This window comes from Trichechus manatus, unplaced genomic scaffold (genome assembly GCF_000243295.1).
Source record: "Trichechus manatus latirostris isolate Lorelei unplaced genomic scaffold, TriManLat1.0 scaffold00137, whole genome shotgun sequence".
In the NCBI taxonomy this organism is placed as follows: domain Eukaryota; kingdom Metazoa; phylum Chordata; class Mammalia; order Sirenia; family Trichechidae; genus Trichechus; species Trichechus manatus.
The window spans coordinates 4,921,237-4,937,438 of NW_004444073.1; the positions used below are offsets into that span (position 1 = coordinate 4,921,237).

General features: G+C 38.4%; 1 protein-coding gene across 5 annotated transcripts in view; it reads right to left on the reverse strand.

Moving 5' to 3' along the window:
- BBS9 (Bardet-Biedl syndrome 9) overlaps nt 1–16,202 on the reverse strand; it is a 518,471-nt gene that overhangs the window by 110,686 nt on the left and 391,583 nt on the right. For 4 of the 5 annotated variants that reach the window (XM_023739587.1, XM_023739586.1, XM_023739589.1 and 1 more), the window contains one exon: nt 2,246–2,428. In XM_023739587.1, coding sequence (XP_023595355.1) covers nt 2,246–2,428 — 183 coding nt within the window. Of the gene's footprint in view, nt 1–2,245; nt 2,429–11,547; nt 12,359–16,202 lie in introns of those variants that run through there. The other variant, XM_023739590.1, reaches the window with a different exon arrangement.

Here is a 16,202-nt window from a genome sequence, read left to right on the forward strand (position 1 = left end):
CCCTATGGGGCAGTTTTACTTTGTCCTATAGGGTTGCTAAGAGTAGGAATCAGCTTAATTGCAACAAGTTTGGGTTTTTTGGTTTATAAATACAATAAGAAACCTTGGTGGTACAACAGTTAAGAGCTCTGCTGCCAACTGAAAGGTTGGTAGTTTTCGAACTCACCCAGGGATTCCGCAGGAGAAAAGACCTGGCAATCTGCTCCCATAAAGATTACAGCCTAGGAAACTGTATGGGGCAGCTCTATTCTGTCATATAGGGTCACTATGAGTTGGACTCCATACAACAACAGGCACACAACAACATATATACAATACATAAATGTACAAACCACTATCAATATTCATTGCTAACCTTCAGCACTCTTACTCAATTATCTCAGTCAATTCTTATTACAATTTATTGCGTAGGTTCTATTATTATCTCCATCTTAAAGCTTAGGGGAGTCCATGGGTAGTGCACTCAGCTGCTAACTGAAAGGTTGGAGGTTCAAGTCTACCAGAGGCACCTCAGAAGAAAGGCCTGGCAATCTACTTCTGAAAAATCAGTCATTAAAAACTCTATGGAGCACAGTTCTACTCTGACACAAACGGGGTCACCATGAGTCAAAATCAACTCAACAGCAACTGGTTACAGCTAAGGAAGGAGAGATTTAGAACAATTAAGAAACTTGATCAGAGTGACTTTGCCATTAATTGATGAACAACCAACTGAATCCAACCAAGTCTTCTGATTAACAAATCTGAGTTCATAAGTGAAAGCTCTCATTCTCATTCTTTATTTCTATTATCACAGTTAACTGTCTACATTCCTAGCTTCTCAAAGGTCAATTTTAGTTGTAATTTTATTTTACCAATCTCCTTTTAATGTATCATTTGCCACTAAAAAACGAAAATGTGTATTCTATTTTTTCTAATTATTTATTGATATTTTGTTTATGAAATAAAATACAGTTTGGCTTTTAAAAAATTATCTGCCAATCCTTTGATCCAACTCTAGAAAATTAGATTCAGCTGACAAAGTTTGTGATTTTTTTTCAAAATTATGTTCATGATTTTGTTCACTAAAATACAATGTAGTAGTTAAAAACATGTGCTTTGGAGGCAGACAAACCTGGGTCTAAATCCTGGCTCTACTGCTTACGGGTTTTAAGAGTTTCAGACACAATAGCTACAACAATGAACGCAAACATACCGATGATCATGAAGACGGCGCAGGACCAGCAACATTTAGTTCTGTTATACATAAGATCGCCATGAGACAGAGCTAACTTGACAGCAGCCAACAACCACAACAACTTAACTCTCAAAGCCTAAATTTTCCCACACGCAACTGGGGATGAGAACAGTACCTTAACTACACTATAGGGAGATACGTAAGATTAAATGAAACAATCCTGTGAAACAAAACAGCACCTGGTACATAGTAAGCACTCCAAAAGCGTTAGCTTAAGCACTATCATTTTTAGTACCATGTTCTCATATCTAGGTTTACAAGTGGATCTGAAATGATTTTTTAGGCCTCCCCCAGTAGAAAAAATAAGTTCAAGGATCTTTAATTCTCAAGACGTATATTTTTTTCTTTGTAAATAAAAGTATGCAAAAAATCCCCCCAAACAGTACCTAGCAGTCTCATACAGACATCTAGAATTCAAGGGACCCGAAATGTTGGTCTCAATAATCCTTTACTGAACACTCCAAATACTACCTTCATTTTTCACCTTTTCATTCTAAACTGCTTATCCCAGGATTGAGGGCAAAAGAGTTTATATACAAAGAACCATATAAATGTAAAGGAATATCACTGTTATTTAGCAAGGCTATCTCAGTTCTCTCTAACCCTTGAGGTGACATTAAATTTAAGAATATTGAGCAAATAAAAATGGGCAAACTGTTTTCTCCGGTGGAAAAGGAAAGGATTAGCTAATCTGAAGGTTTACTGCCATCACTCAGACCATCAAATGACTATTTCCCTGGCTTCTAAGTGATTGAAGAGCACATAAAAAAATACACTGGATACCACATAAAAAATGGACTATGTGCGTATTTTTAAAATAGCTCTAGAAAAAAGGCCTTAATTTGACATTTTTTTTTATGGTTTAAAGAAAAGGAGAACAGCATTTTTGTAAAAAACCAAGCCTTCATTCAGTACCTTACAAAACATGATAGCCATATGATATCTTCATAAAACCAAAATCCTTTAAATAATGCTGGCTGTTACCACTTAAGGTTTGTGGGTCCTTACCAATTCTTGAGTGTCCTGCTGCAGTGGCAGAAATGCCGCTTCCAGAATAGCAACTTGGTCAGCACTAAGCTTCTGCCACAGGCCAATCAGCAGAATCACCAAATGGGTGGCACTTTTCAGTCTGGTGAATGACTGGAACAGATTGTCCTGGTTTTCCTCTACTGCATCTGCTAGAGCTATTACCTGCAGAAATTACAAACTTCATTTAGGAACAATTTCACAATTCTTGAGCCCTCAACAAATTATGTTTGGCACACTCTAGTTTTTCTTTAAAACAACTTGATGAACTTTGTCTTCCACAAACACAAGCTATGTCGAGTAATAAAAGAGTTATCATTCATCTGCTCACTTCCTTCTTTTTTAAAAAAAAACAAAAAAACTGCCCAAAGTAATTCCAAATCCATATGGCCAGGAGATGAAAATATCCACGAATCAGCTTAGTGGGGACATTGTTCAGTGTCTGCTTCACCACTTACTGACCTTCTACAAAGTATGGTAATATAAGTAACCCTTAATAAAGTTCTTACAGTCTATGCTGCAGAGCTCTATCAATTAAAAAATTCTTATCAAAGTAACTGCATTTGCCTTGTAGTTTAAAATAATAACTTTACCCTTTTCAGAAAATAACTGTCTTCCCTGGATATTACTCTTTATATGTTACATGATATTGCGATATTCACTATTTCTTTATTATATCCAAAAGGTAGATAATGTTCAAACATATAATCAGTTGAATAATGTCATTTTTAACACAAATGTCAAGCACTAGTCCACAGGGACCTGAAAGAAAAAAAGTTTAGGGTGTGTTAGCTTTATAATGCCAAATCTACTTAGGATAAAATTGGCAGGAGTTAAGACTGGCTTTTTTTTTTTTTTCCCCCATCATTTTGAATAATCCTGTGGAAAAAGAACTCAAACAATTGGAAGTAACATCCAAGACTGCCCATTGGTGTTTTATTTTATTTTAATGTCTTGGTGAAGTTTGTGCTCATTAAAAGTAATGAACTGGCTGCCCCAGAGGCTCAAGGCGTCTGACAGTGCGCAGAACCAGAATAGCAAAAGCCAGGGCAACGTGAGCTCCTTTCTACAAGTTCCCGCCAGCTTGAGGGACTACAGCTCAGATGAGCTTCAGAAGTCTCGTGCAGATGGTCCATTTGGTGATATATCATGGCTTACTGACACTAGCCCAAAGGGCTTTTAAAAGATCATCATTTAAATGAGCAGTGTCTACAGATATGTGGTGTTCCAAATTCCATGCGGGGAGAAAGTTAGTAGGGGGACACTCCTCAGAGTGGGAGACACTGGAAAAATGATGTAGGTTAGGGAAACAAAAAACAACTGAAGTGCCTCTCCTTAAAAATGCTGGGGCAGACCAGGCTTCTCTGCCACTTGGTTGAGGTCTTGCAGGAGCTATAAAAGACAATCACAATTCACATCCAGATCTCCATGGAGCCATGGAAGTTTGGACCAAGACCAGAATTACAATAAAATGTATTGCTTACTATGTGCCTAGTACTGTGCTACCTTCTGTTTGAGTTCAAAAGAAGTACATAATATCTCATAGCTCACAAGGATCTTATAATCTGTTGGACAGAAAACATACATATACAATCAATTAGTGGAAAAAGCATTACTATAATAACATCCTAATTGTGCAGAACAGAAAGTAAGTGTGAAAGAAGTTAGCAAAGGCACGGATTACTACGGGCCAGAGTTAATATCCCTAGGGCCTCTTCTACTAAAATGAGGCTTGGAACTCATTCCTTCCCCATTTCTTAAAGCGGTCCCCACAAAGAGACAAAGAGAAGCCACATTCCTTAAACCAAAACACCTGGAATCATCTACTTCCCCTACCCTTACCATGATTACAATTGACTCCTGTTAAAGTCTTAGTTTATACTCTTTCTCTTCCTGTGAATGTTACCAATTAAGCCTCATTGTGAAGGCCATCATATTATGACACAGATGTTTATTGTCAAGAAGTCTGAATCATGCAAAGATCAAGGTTATAAACACCTACTGAGTGCCAGGTATGTGTAAGAATTTTGGGGAAGTACTGTAGGGAATTCCATGGTGACTAAGATCTAATCTCTGCCTTCAAAGAGATTAAAATGTAGAAAGGAAAATAAGTCAAAGAAGCAAATATTGGCAATACAAGGTAGACCTTAAGGACTATAAATCAAGTGCCATTAACATGATTATTGTATTAATACTAATTCCTCCAAATAACTGAGCATAGACTGTGTGTCAAGCACTATGTTCTATGCCATACAGGTATGAGTGCCTTCAATCCCCACAGCTCCTCTGTGACTTAGATAACTGAAATAACTTAGGCATTATCCCTATTATACCGATGAGGACCCTGAGGCATGGCAAATGTAAGTAATTTCCCCAGAACTGTACACAGGACGTGTGAACTGGGCAGTAACACAAGGTTCCACACTCAGAAGGGCTCCATACTTGCTTTAATGCCCTGCTATATTGAAATCCTTAATAATTTTATCTTTGAATTTGTATTTTGTAAGTGAAATCTGATGGGGACAATGGAGCACGCACATAATCAGAGGAGACATGTGCATTAACTCACACGAGTTAAATGTTCTTAAACAGTTAAGCACTGGACTACTAGCTGAAAGGTTGGTGGGTCAAACCCACCCAGAGACAACTCAGACAGGTCTGGCAATCTGTTTCTGAAAGGTCACAGCATTTCTACTCTGCATACATGGGGTTGCCATAAGTGAGAATCAACTTGATTGCAACTAATAACAACAACATATTTGCATTTAAAACTGGCATTGCTTCAAATACTTTGAGGGACAGAGTAGCAGGGGTGGGGGTCTGGGGACCATGCTTTCAGGGGACATCTAGGTCAATTGGCATAACAAAGCTTATTAAGAAAATGTTCTGCATCCTACTTTGGTGAGTGGTGTCTGGGGTCTTAAAAGCTTGCAAGCGGCCATCTAAGATGCATCGATTGGTCCCAACCATCTGGAGTAAGGGAGAATGAAGAACACCAAAGACACAAGGAAAGTATTAGCCCAAGAGACAGAAAGGGCCACATAAACCAGAGACTTCATCAGCCTGAGACCAGAAGAACTAGATGGTGCCTGGCTACTACCAATGACTGCCCTCACAGGGAACACAACAGAGAGTCCTGGATAGAGCAGGAGAAAGGTGGGGTGCAGAACTCAAATTCTAGTAAGAAGACCAGACTTAATGGTCTGACTGAGACTGGAGGTACCCTGGAAAGCATGGCCCCTGGATTCTCTATCAGCCCAGAACTAAAACAATTTCCAAGGCCAACTTCAGACAGGGATTGGGCTAGACTGTGGGACATAAAGTGATACTCATGAGGAGTGTGCCTCTTAGCTCAAGTAGATACAGGAGACTAAATGGGCAACTTCTGTCCAGATGTGAGATGGGAAGGCAGAGAGGGTTAGGTGCTGGTCGAATGGACATGGGGAATCAGGGGTGGAAAGGAGGAGTGTGCTGTCACAGCATGGGGAGAGCAATTAGGGTCACATAACAATGTATGTATAAATTTTTGTATGGGGAAAAAATTAAAAAAAAAAACAACTAGCATTGCACAATATAAAGATTATGCTAATAATTCACGCTAATAATTTAAATTTTTAATTTTTAATTTTTCTTTACTTGGAATGACATGAAATGGCAGAGGTGTGCTGGAGCTGGCTGAGTCAGCTCCAATCAGCTTGAGAGAACCAATTTTTAGGAATTTTGCAAGCCAACTGTTAAACACAGCCATTTCTAAAAACTGAATTGTATGAAGTTATAATTAAATAAGTTATATGAAAAACAATGGTAATAAATACTCAGAACTCATTACTTCCTCATTGTCTTTGGGCTCTTGAGGTTGTCTATTGTATCTGTATGTTGGAAACACTTTGCCCATCTCTTCTCAATTCTGCATTCAGTGACCTCGCATTGGTAGCTTGAAACTGGCCATGGTGGAAGTATTTACAACATGGAAATCAAAAAATGATACAAAGCCAGGCTTCTCCTTCACCTCTGCAGTACCAGTTGTTAAACATTTACCAGCACACCTCTGAGAAGAGGTACCTGCAATGTGTACTAAAGACTAGATATTGGGTAAGGGGGCTTTAAAAGTGAAGAAAACATAGAATTACCATACGCAGAATTCCACTCCTGGATTGTCATGGATTGAACTGTGTCCCCCAAAAAACGTGTGTAACAATTTGGCTAGGCCATGATTCCCAGAATTGTGTGGTTGTCCTCCATTTAGTGATTGTAATTTTATGTTAAACAGGATTAGAGTGGAATTGTAACAACACTCTTACTCAGGTCACATCCCTGATCCAATGTAAAGGGAGTTTCCCTGGGGTGTGGTCTGCACCACCTTTTATCTTTTGTAAGAGATAAAAGGAAAGGGAAGCAATCAGAGAACTGGGGACCTCTTACCATCAAGAAAGCAGTGCTGGGAGCAGAGTGCGTCCTTTGGACCGGGGTCCCTGCACCGAGAAGCTCCTAGTCCGGGGGAACACGGAAGAGAAGAAGGCCGACAGAGAGAAAAAGCCTTCCCCTGGAGCTGATGCCCTGAATTTGGACTTTTAGCCTACTTTAACTGTGAGGAAATAAATTTCTCTTTGTTAAAGCCATCCACTTGTGGTATTTCTGTTAGAGCAGCACTAGATGACTAAGACATGGATATATACACAAAAGAACTGAAAGCGGTGACTCAAATAGATACTTGTACACCAAGTTCATAGAAGCATTATTTACAATAGCCAAAAGGTAGAAACAACCCAAGTGTCCAACAGATGAATGAACAAAATGTGGTATATACATACAACGGAATATTATTATGCCATAAAAACATATAACATTCTAATACACGCTACAGCACGAACGAACCTTGAAAACATTATGCCACAGGAAATAAGCCAGCACAGGAAGACAAATATTATATGATCCCATTTACATGAAATATCTAGAATAGACAAATACATGGAGACAGAAAGTGGATCCCAAAAGTAGATTAGTGGTTATCATGGGCTGAGAGGAGTGGGGAATGGGAAGTTATTGCATAATGAGTGTAGAGTTTGTGTTGGGAGGTGATGAAAAGTTTTGGAAATAAATAATGGTGATGGTTGCACAACACTGTGAGTGTGATTAATGCCACTGCTTTGTACTTGAAAATGGTTAAAATGGCAAATTTTATGTTATATATATTTTACCACAATTAAAACCAAAAAAAGTGAACGAAACAACTTGAGCAAATATACTAAAGCAGAAAAGTAGAGGCTGTTTGTTCAGGGAAAAGCAAGTATTCCAGCTAGGGAATAGCATTTGATAAGGTAAGCTGGGTGAATGTTGTAGAGGAACCAGAATGGCAGGGAGAAGAGCGCACACTTTACTCCAGGTGCTGGGCAGCCACTGAGTATTCTGAGCATGGGAGTTTCCTGATGGAAGCTGCACTCAAGGCAGCTATCTGATCACCATAAACACATGAGACACTTGCTGGTACTTAAGTGAGCCTTTTATGCACCTTCCTCACTGTCAAGGGAAACTTCTCACAAAGTGTAACAGCAAGTTAGTTCGTGACCCCACCCAACCTGCTAAACACAGCTGAGGTAGAAAAAGGACTTCTCAGTGAGACAGCAGCACAAGCCGCAGGATCTTTCCTGAGCAAGGCCCAAAATACATCAATCCAGGAGAAGTATTGTCCATCCTTCTAAGTTTCAGTCTCACTAGATATATCTCTATGCCATTGTGGAAAGAGTCTGCTATCCCCAGATGGTCACAGAAATTGGAAATACATGGGATAAACAATTACTTATGTAAATTACCCCCAAGGAAAATCTTCCTGACCTACTGGCCAGCATGAAATACTAACCAGATCTCCGTGTTCTCAATTTAGTTTCACACGTAACAGCCAAGTTTACTTTGTTCTCCGTGAGAGCCAAATGAATTTAACAGAATTAACACACTGAAAAGGGCTGGAAAAACTAGACCTATCAAGATTCAGATTGGTTTGACCGAGGGCTAGAAGATCCCACAGCTCACCTGGAGCAGAGAAATGAGGCCAACCAGCTGCTAGGACCTATTTGAGGAAGGGGGATGTTTCAGTACTCATCGCTGGCTGGGCAAGATGTGTGTTCCCTAGGGTTCACAGAACTACACAAAGGGAGAGGTTTAGGAAACAATAAATGCCTACGATTTCAAGCACAATGTGTTGATGGCCTTTGTTTTGCTTCCTCAAACTGAAGGTTTCCAAATAAAATGGAGACCCCAAAGGACATCTTTCTGTCCAACTGCCATATCAGTTGATGCCAAAGTAATAAGGCAGAGGCCCAGGGAGCTGCTTGCAGGAAAATGCTCAACTCATGGAGTGTAAAATTAATCCCAAATACTTCTAGCTGCCAAGATAGGCTCTAAAATTGGTTACAGAAAAGCAGCAGCAGCAGCAGCAACAACAGCAGAGTAGACATGAAACATACTATGTGAACACGGAAATGTCCAATTTCTTCACCTAAACTTACTGTTGAATTTGCCTCCAAATCTCATTGTGTGGCGCATGGAACACCACAACATTGGAACACCACTACATCGCTGTTTGACTATTATTTACAGAGCCGCAACTGTAGACCTGGCACTGTGCTCAGTGCTGTTATAACCAGATTATCATTTGGTCCTTATGACAACTGCATAAGACAGGAATCTCTGTGCCCTTCTACCCCTACTCCCTGATGAGGAAATAGAAGCTTAGAGATGTCTGAGCACACTGCCCATGGCCATGAACTAGGGCAGCGATGGGCCGGGATACCAACCCTGTCTTCTGATTCCCCTTTCTGCTACACTGGCACACAGTGTATCCAGATGGCCCACAGAATAATCCAGTGGATTTTTACCTTCATAATCAAAAAAGATACTAAGGAACAACACAACTAATATATCCAGCCAGCATAGGCATATGTGCTTTAATTAAGTTTTCTCACTACTGGGGCTTTTAACATGAGTTCAACTTGAGTTGAAATTTCCCGGTTGGTCTCTGCCTGAAGTTACAGTATAAGGAAAATTAGTTCATAATTTGTAAAGAATGGAAAGTTAACATAGTAAGTTTTTTCTCTTAACAAAGAATTTTATTATGTTCCTTATGCTAAATTGTAGACTTTAGAAAATAGCTATGTCCTAGGCCTGCTCCTTTAGTGAAGTTACTTTCAAAATAGGGATAATTGATTTATTTTCTATAACTATCAGATTACAATGTTTTCAGTGATCTGAGCAAGTTGATGTTCTATAATGATAATTGTCAACATTTATTGAGGGCTTCCTAGGAGCCTGTACTAACCTCTTTACATGAGTTATCTCATTTAATTCTCAAAACAATTCTATGAGGTAGAGACTCTTATTGTTCCCATTTTAAAAATAAAGAAACAGAATTACAGAAAGGGTCAAATAGTCAGTAAGCAGTAGAGCCAGAATTCAAACCTAAGTAATCTGACCTAAGAAATGTCACCATGAAACACTGCCTGCATTAATTTTCTGCCTCTGCCTCAGTTTCATCATAGGCAATATGTGGAACGAATTCTATCAGAAGCTTCCCAATGGGAGGTTCAGCTTTACTGACCTTCCAATACCCTATATGAATTAAGATAGGTTTATTTTAATAGGCTGGCATGAATGAACGAGTTAAGAAAATGGAGTTCCAATGATATGGATGAATTTATTTATCCATTAAGGCATAATGCAATAGGCTGTGCTGGAACAGCCAAGGAGATAGGGCTTCTAATTCTGGCTTTGCTATCAAGCTGCTTTATGTCCATGTTAAATTTATTTCCTCTTTTCAGGGCTCTAGTTTCATCACCTTTAAAATGTGGGGGTGGGAAATACGATCTCTAACATCCAACATAACTCTGAGTGTCTGGTTCAAAAACTTTTAAATTACTTTTGGATGATTTGTTCTCTTGAACTACCTATGCCAATTTTCCTTTATTCACATACATGTTTTGTTGTCGTTAGGTGCCTTCAAGTCAGTTCCAATTCATAGTGACCCTGTGTACAACAGAACGAAATACTGCCCAGTCCCATACTATCCTCACAATCATTGCTATGCTTGAGCCCATCATTGCAGCCACTGTGTCAATCCATCTTGTCAAGGGTCGTCTTCTTTTTTTGCTGACCCTCTATTTTACCAAGCATGATGTCCTTCTCCAGGGACTGGTCCCTCCTGATAACATGTCCAAAGTATATGAGACAAAGTCTCGCCATCCTTGTTTCTAAGGAGCATTCTGCTGCTGTATACTTCTTCCAAGGAAGATTTGTTTGTTCTTCTGGCAGTCCATGGCATATTCAATATTCTTCACCAACACCATAATTCAAAGGTATCAATTCTTCTTTGGTCTTCCTTATTCATAATTCAGCTTTTGCCTGTATATACACACATGCTAGGCATCTCATTTAATCTGTCCATTAACTTAAGAGTTTTCATCTATAAAATAACAGTTAGAATATTCTTCTTTGGCTAATTAATAGGATTATGAGAATTACATGAGAGAAGGAAAAAGATGGACAATAACAAGTGTTGACAAGGATGTGGAGAAATTGGAACCCTCATACACTGCTACTAAGAATGTAAAACAGTACAGTCGCTTTGGAAAACTGTCTGACAGTTCCTCAAAGTTAAACATAAAGTTGTCATATCACCCAGTAATTCCATTCCTAGGTATATGCCCAAGAGAAATGAAAAGATGTCTACACAAAAACTTACACATGAATATTTATAGCAGTATTATTCACATTAGCTAAAAAAGCAGAAACAACTCAAATGCCCATCAACTGGTGAATGGATATATAAAATGTAGTCTATCCATACAATGGAATATTATTCAGGCATAAAAAGAAATGAAGTATATATACATGCTACAACATGCATGAACCTTGAAAACATTATGCTAAATGAAAGAAGTCAGTCACAAAGGATCACGTATTGTATGATTCCATTAAACGAAATGTCCGGAATAGACAAATCTATAAACACAGAAACTAGATTAGTGGTTTCTTAGGGCTGGGGGTGAGTGGTAGATGCGAAACAAAGAGAAGTGATAGCTAATGACTACTGGGTTTCTTTTGAGATGAAAATATTCAAGATTAGATTGTGGTGATCATTGCACAACACTGAATATACCAAAAAATGTTGAATGCACACTTTAAATGGGTAAATTGTATGGTATGTAAATTATCTCAATAAAGCTATTAAAAAACTAAGAGAGGTAAAAAGTACTTAGAAATTACTGTATAGTACCATTCCGATGCAAGAAATACTTGTATATTATAATCCATGTAATGTAGCTGAATTAACACAAGTAAAGTCATCTTTATTTAGGCAACAGCTTTAATATAGTAACAGTTATATTGCAATTAGTGCTTGCCAGCATTGTGGATAGTGGAATAATCATGTGGCTTTGGAGTCAATCAGATCTAAGTACGAATACTGGTAATGCTATTTACTATCTGTACAACCTTTGGCTAGTTACTTTACCTCCCTAAGTCTTAGTTTTCTCACCTATAATACTCAATAAAAGTTAAAAATCCCTTCTACTCATTACTCATTTGTTTGGCTCGTGGATATTTCTTAATACTCCCTCTAGTTTAGGGCTATTTCAATTTGATAACACCTGGTAAATTCTGCTTTTCCTATTAGGTTGACAATGACATTGAAGAAGGACCCTTCTGCTAGAATTGATAAATCCTACCAAGCACCACCTCCCAAAGTGACCCAGGACAGCTGATCCCCTACTCTGTTCTCTGGCCTTCTCTCTGTGGTCACTCAGTGTGACAGTACTCATTTTGTAGCCAAATTTAATCAAGTTTCAAAGTAAAATAATCATGAGGCCTGTATCAAATATCTTATTAAAAGCTACGTGACTTACATTTACTGGATTCCCTTTGCCGACTCTTGGCACTTCTATTAAAATGTGCACACACAGATACACAAATTTGCTGGCGATGATTTGTTCTCTAGAAATCCTCTGAGGCTTGTTACTCATACTCATGGAGTTAGACATTGTTTGATTTTCTTTGGTGCATTATTGAAAATGATAGAAAATTTGGTGGTTTGAATAAGATGTAGCACTAAGACAAGACCAAGGGAAAACAAAACTCATACTCAGAAATTCCAGAAAATAGCAATATAAAAAAAGCAATTGATAAATTTTCAACATGCCCTCAATTTTTTAGTACTAAGTACACAGTGGGTGCCTCATAAATGCTGGCTGAATTGATGTACCTCGATTGCAGTCAACCTAAAAACCTGGCACAACTCAAAGCCATTCTAAACTGGCTCTTAAATCCCAGACGCTCTGAATCAGGCGCTGTCAGGCTCCCAACTTGAATGCAACCCAAGTGATGTCACATGGAAACAACAGACCTACCTCAATATATCTGTCATCTACTTCTTAAAAAAAAATGCTCCAGTTCACCTTTAGCCACAGCTGCCCAACACCAAGCTACAGACAGCTCTAATGACTGCTAAAGGAATTTATTCTTCGGATGGCAGCCCTCTGGTTAGAAAGACATGCTTTCAGTCTAGGAGAGATTTGGAAGCTATCAAGAAACAGGGCATACTTCCCACTCAGCGATGTTATTTGTGATGGTATTTGCTTCAGACTCCAACATGGCAGAGGCCTTGCAATAAGTAAGAAGAAAAAGTTTACCAGGTCTAAACTTTTACTTTGGCTAAAAGGATCCAATTTATATCCAAAAGAATGGTTCATTAACAAAAAACAATGAAATAAGGTTCAAATTAAAAGAGAAAGGGCACTGAAGACAATTTAAATGTCAGTCGATTACAGAGGAAGTATTTGGGTAGCAAGCTTATAACTAATTATCTATGTGCTGAACATAGATAATAAATAATAATAATAGCTAGATAAAAGACACTCCTGGGTTTTTACTTCTAAGGCCTAGCAAGAATCTAATTCTTAGCTTCTTTTGGTACCATGTTATTTTGTATAAGTAGTGCAAGGGACTGGATTACATTCTATTGCACCTCGCATGGAGCAAACACCAAAGATTCTCCCATAACATGCATTTAACCTAAGTTCCTAACGCAAATCCAGGATTAGAAAACATTTTTAACCTTGGTACCATTTTAGGTAGCTACTAAAACATAAGCAAAAGTGTACCCATTTAGCAAAAAAAAATTGGTCATGTAAGTGACTGTTTTCAGAAAAAGAGACCTGCTACTTGGCTAAATTACTTGATGCTTTAGAACACCAAAATACCATTGTTGTGACTCTTATAACTGGTGATGGTTGTTCTGTTCTAGAACTACAACAATCCTTGATACCAATTTATACTTGCCAAATACCTTGAGAATTCATATAAAGCTGTTTTTAGAAAAACAAAGTATTCCTAAGAAATTTCTTTATACTATATACTGTAGAGGCCTTTTTTTCTTTTTTTTTTTAATGTTCTGCCCAGAAGAATATAAAAGGTAGGCAGTTCTGGAATATAGACTTTGGCTGGGATTTTGAAAATATATACCATTGATACAGGAAAACGTTAAATGAGAAAGATAATAATTCACTTACAAGTGATACAGAGACAAATTTTGTTATTTCTACAAAGTTTGTTCACCAAATAGACACGTAACTTAATCAGCTGAAAGGAAACTATCAGCTAGTATAATGTGTGGCTAGTCTAACGCTAAAAATACAACTGATCTCAAACATGATTACTATTTTTACCTTTTTTCTCTCTGGCTGACCAAATTTTTACCCCTTTCCATAAAATTACCTACCTATAGCCAAGTAAAACTCCAATTTAAAAAAAATAATAATTAATGGAACCAAGTTGTAAAAAGGAGAATGAATGTTCTCCAGACCAGGGTTACTCATTGAACAGATTGCTATTAAAGTTGGAATCTATGGTTGGCAATGTCAGAACTCGTTTTACAAGCCCTGGAGAATGCCACAGTTATCACCCTCCAAGAACAACATCCACGAGGTCTGATCTGAATAGTTTCTAAGTTTAGAATGTTTCAGGCCACATTCTTACATGCAGACATGTCAGTAATTATGTAGCCACCCACACAGCCTTGAGTGCCATCTACAATGAATGGAAATGATGGATAGATGGGCAGTTGGCTGGGCGTTCTGAGAGCACTCCTTCAGCTAAGGCAGCAGTGCTGAGATACATCATTTCACAAAATCAATTAAGCATGCTGACGACCCATCAAAAAAAGGCAAAAAGGGAGACAGGAGCTCCCAACAGTGGTGGTGATCATTTCCTTGGTTCCAGAGTTTAAAAGCTAACAGTAATACTTTCACAATAAAGTGAAAATAAAGTTGAGTTTTTTTCTTTCTATGTATGTCTTCTTTTAAGACGTACAGTTTTTCAGAGAGTCTATTTCTCTTGAAGAGTCCCCGGGTAGTGCAAACGGTTAATATGCTTGGCTGCTAACTGAAAGGTTAAAGTTTCAAGTCCACACAGAAGCATCTCAGAAGAAAGACCTGGCAACCAACTTCCAAAGCATCAGTCATTGAAAACTCTACTCTGACACACATGGGGTCGCCATATTGGAATCAACTCCATAGCAACTGGTTTTTTATTTCTCTAGAACACTAGTGGTTTTTGTACACTTTGGCTTTTTTAGGTAAAATATATAGTTATACCACTACTATCTGGCAGTGCTTTGGCAAGACATGTACAGGTGTATACATGGAAATAATGTAAAAGGCAAGGAGTGGAGCAGCCTAGTTTCATATAGAGTGAAACTAGGGTTAACCATCGATGTTTCTACAATTATAGGCTGTTGGGACATTACAATTGGAAGGGGCCTTGTTAAGATATGTTGTACCTAATTCCTACTGTGCTGTAAACTTCTCTGACCAGAGACTCTTTTATTGTTCTCTGTACTGCTCCCACAGTCTCTGGTGCACTCAATGCATGTTTGTTGTACAGAAGTAAACTCAAAAGCCATTATCAGCATCGACTCAGTAGCCCAAGAGTTGTCCAATAAGACAGTAATTTATAAAAGCCTAACCCTACATTCCAGGTGAACATGACCAAGGCCTACCATTTTTGAAAGTTTTTGTAGGCTGTTTTTATTGGGTCTACCACAGTTGGCAAATAACTAGGCTCTAAATTCACACCTTCCACATATATTGCATTAAAATGAATTCCTAAATTTGTTCAAGTCTTTACTGCAAGTTTATGTGCCGAGTACTATGAAGTCTGCAATTTAACTTTAAAATACATCAGCATAGACAGGGTCACATAATGTAAGTGTGTGAGTCACTTTAACCTGCACTCTAGAGCAAGGTTTCTCAACATGTTCATTACTGACATTTGGGGCCAGATGATTCTTTGCTGTGGAAGACTGTCCTGTGCACTGTAGGAGGTTTAGTAGCATCCCTGCCCTCTTCCTACTAGATGCCAACAGCACTGCCCCACCTTCCACTTGTGACAACCAAAAATTTCTCCAGACATTTCCAAATGTCTCCTGGGGAGCAAAATTGCCCCCGGCTGAGAACCACTGCTCCAGTCAGTGAGTTCATGGCTCAAAACAGCCATCCTAATTGGAAGTAAAGCCCATATGCTGGGGGTGGAGGGGCTGCCACAAGTCCTTATGCTCTTCATATCTTCCCAAATACATGAGTTTCTAATTACCATAACAACTGTCAGAAATGAGTTTTCACTGGTGAGATTAGAGACTGATAATCAGCATTATGGTTGTTAGAAATAAACTCACCGGCAAAATTACACCCACTCCTCACTTATCAACATAGTTAGGTTCTAAAGACCAGGTCATTATGCAAAAATCAGCATTATGAGAAAATGGAGGATGACCATATCAGATCACAAAAATGGAGGATAACTACATCATTACATAACTGCCAAATTACATCATTCTATAACTGCCAGATTACATCATTACATAGCTGCCAGAGTACATCATTACATAACTGCCAAA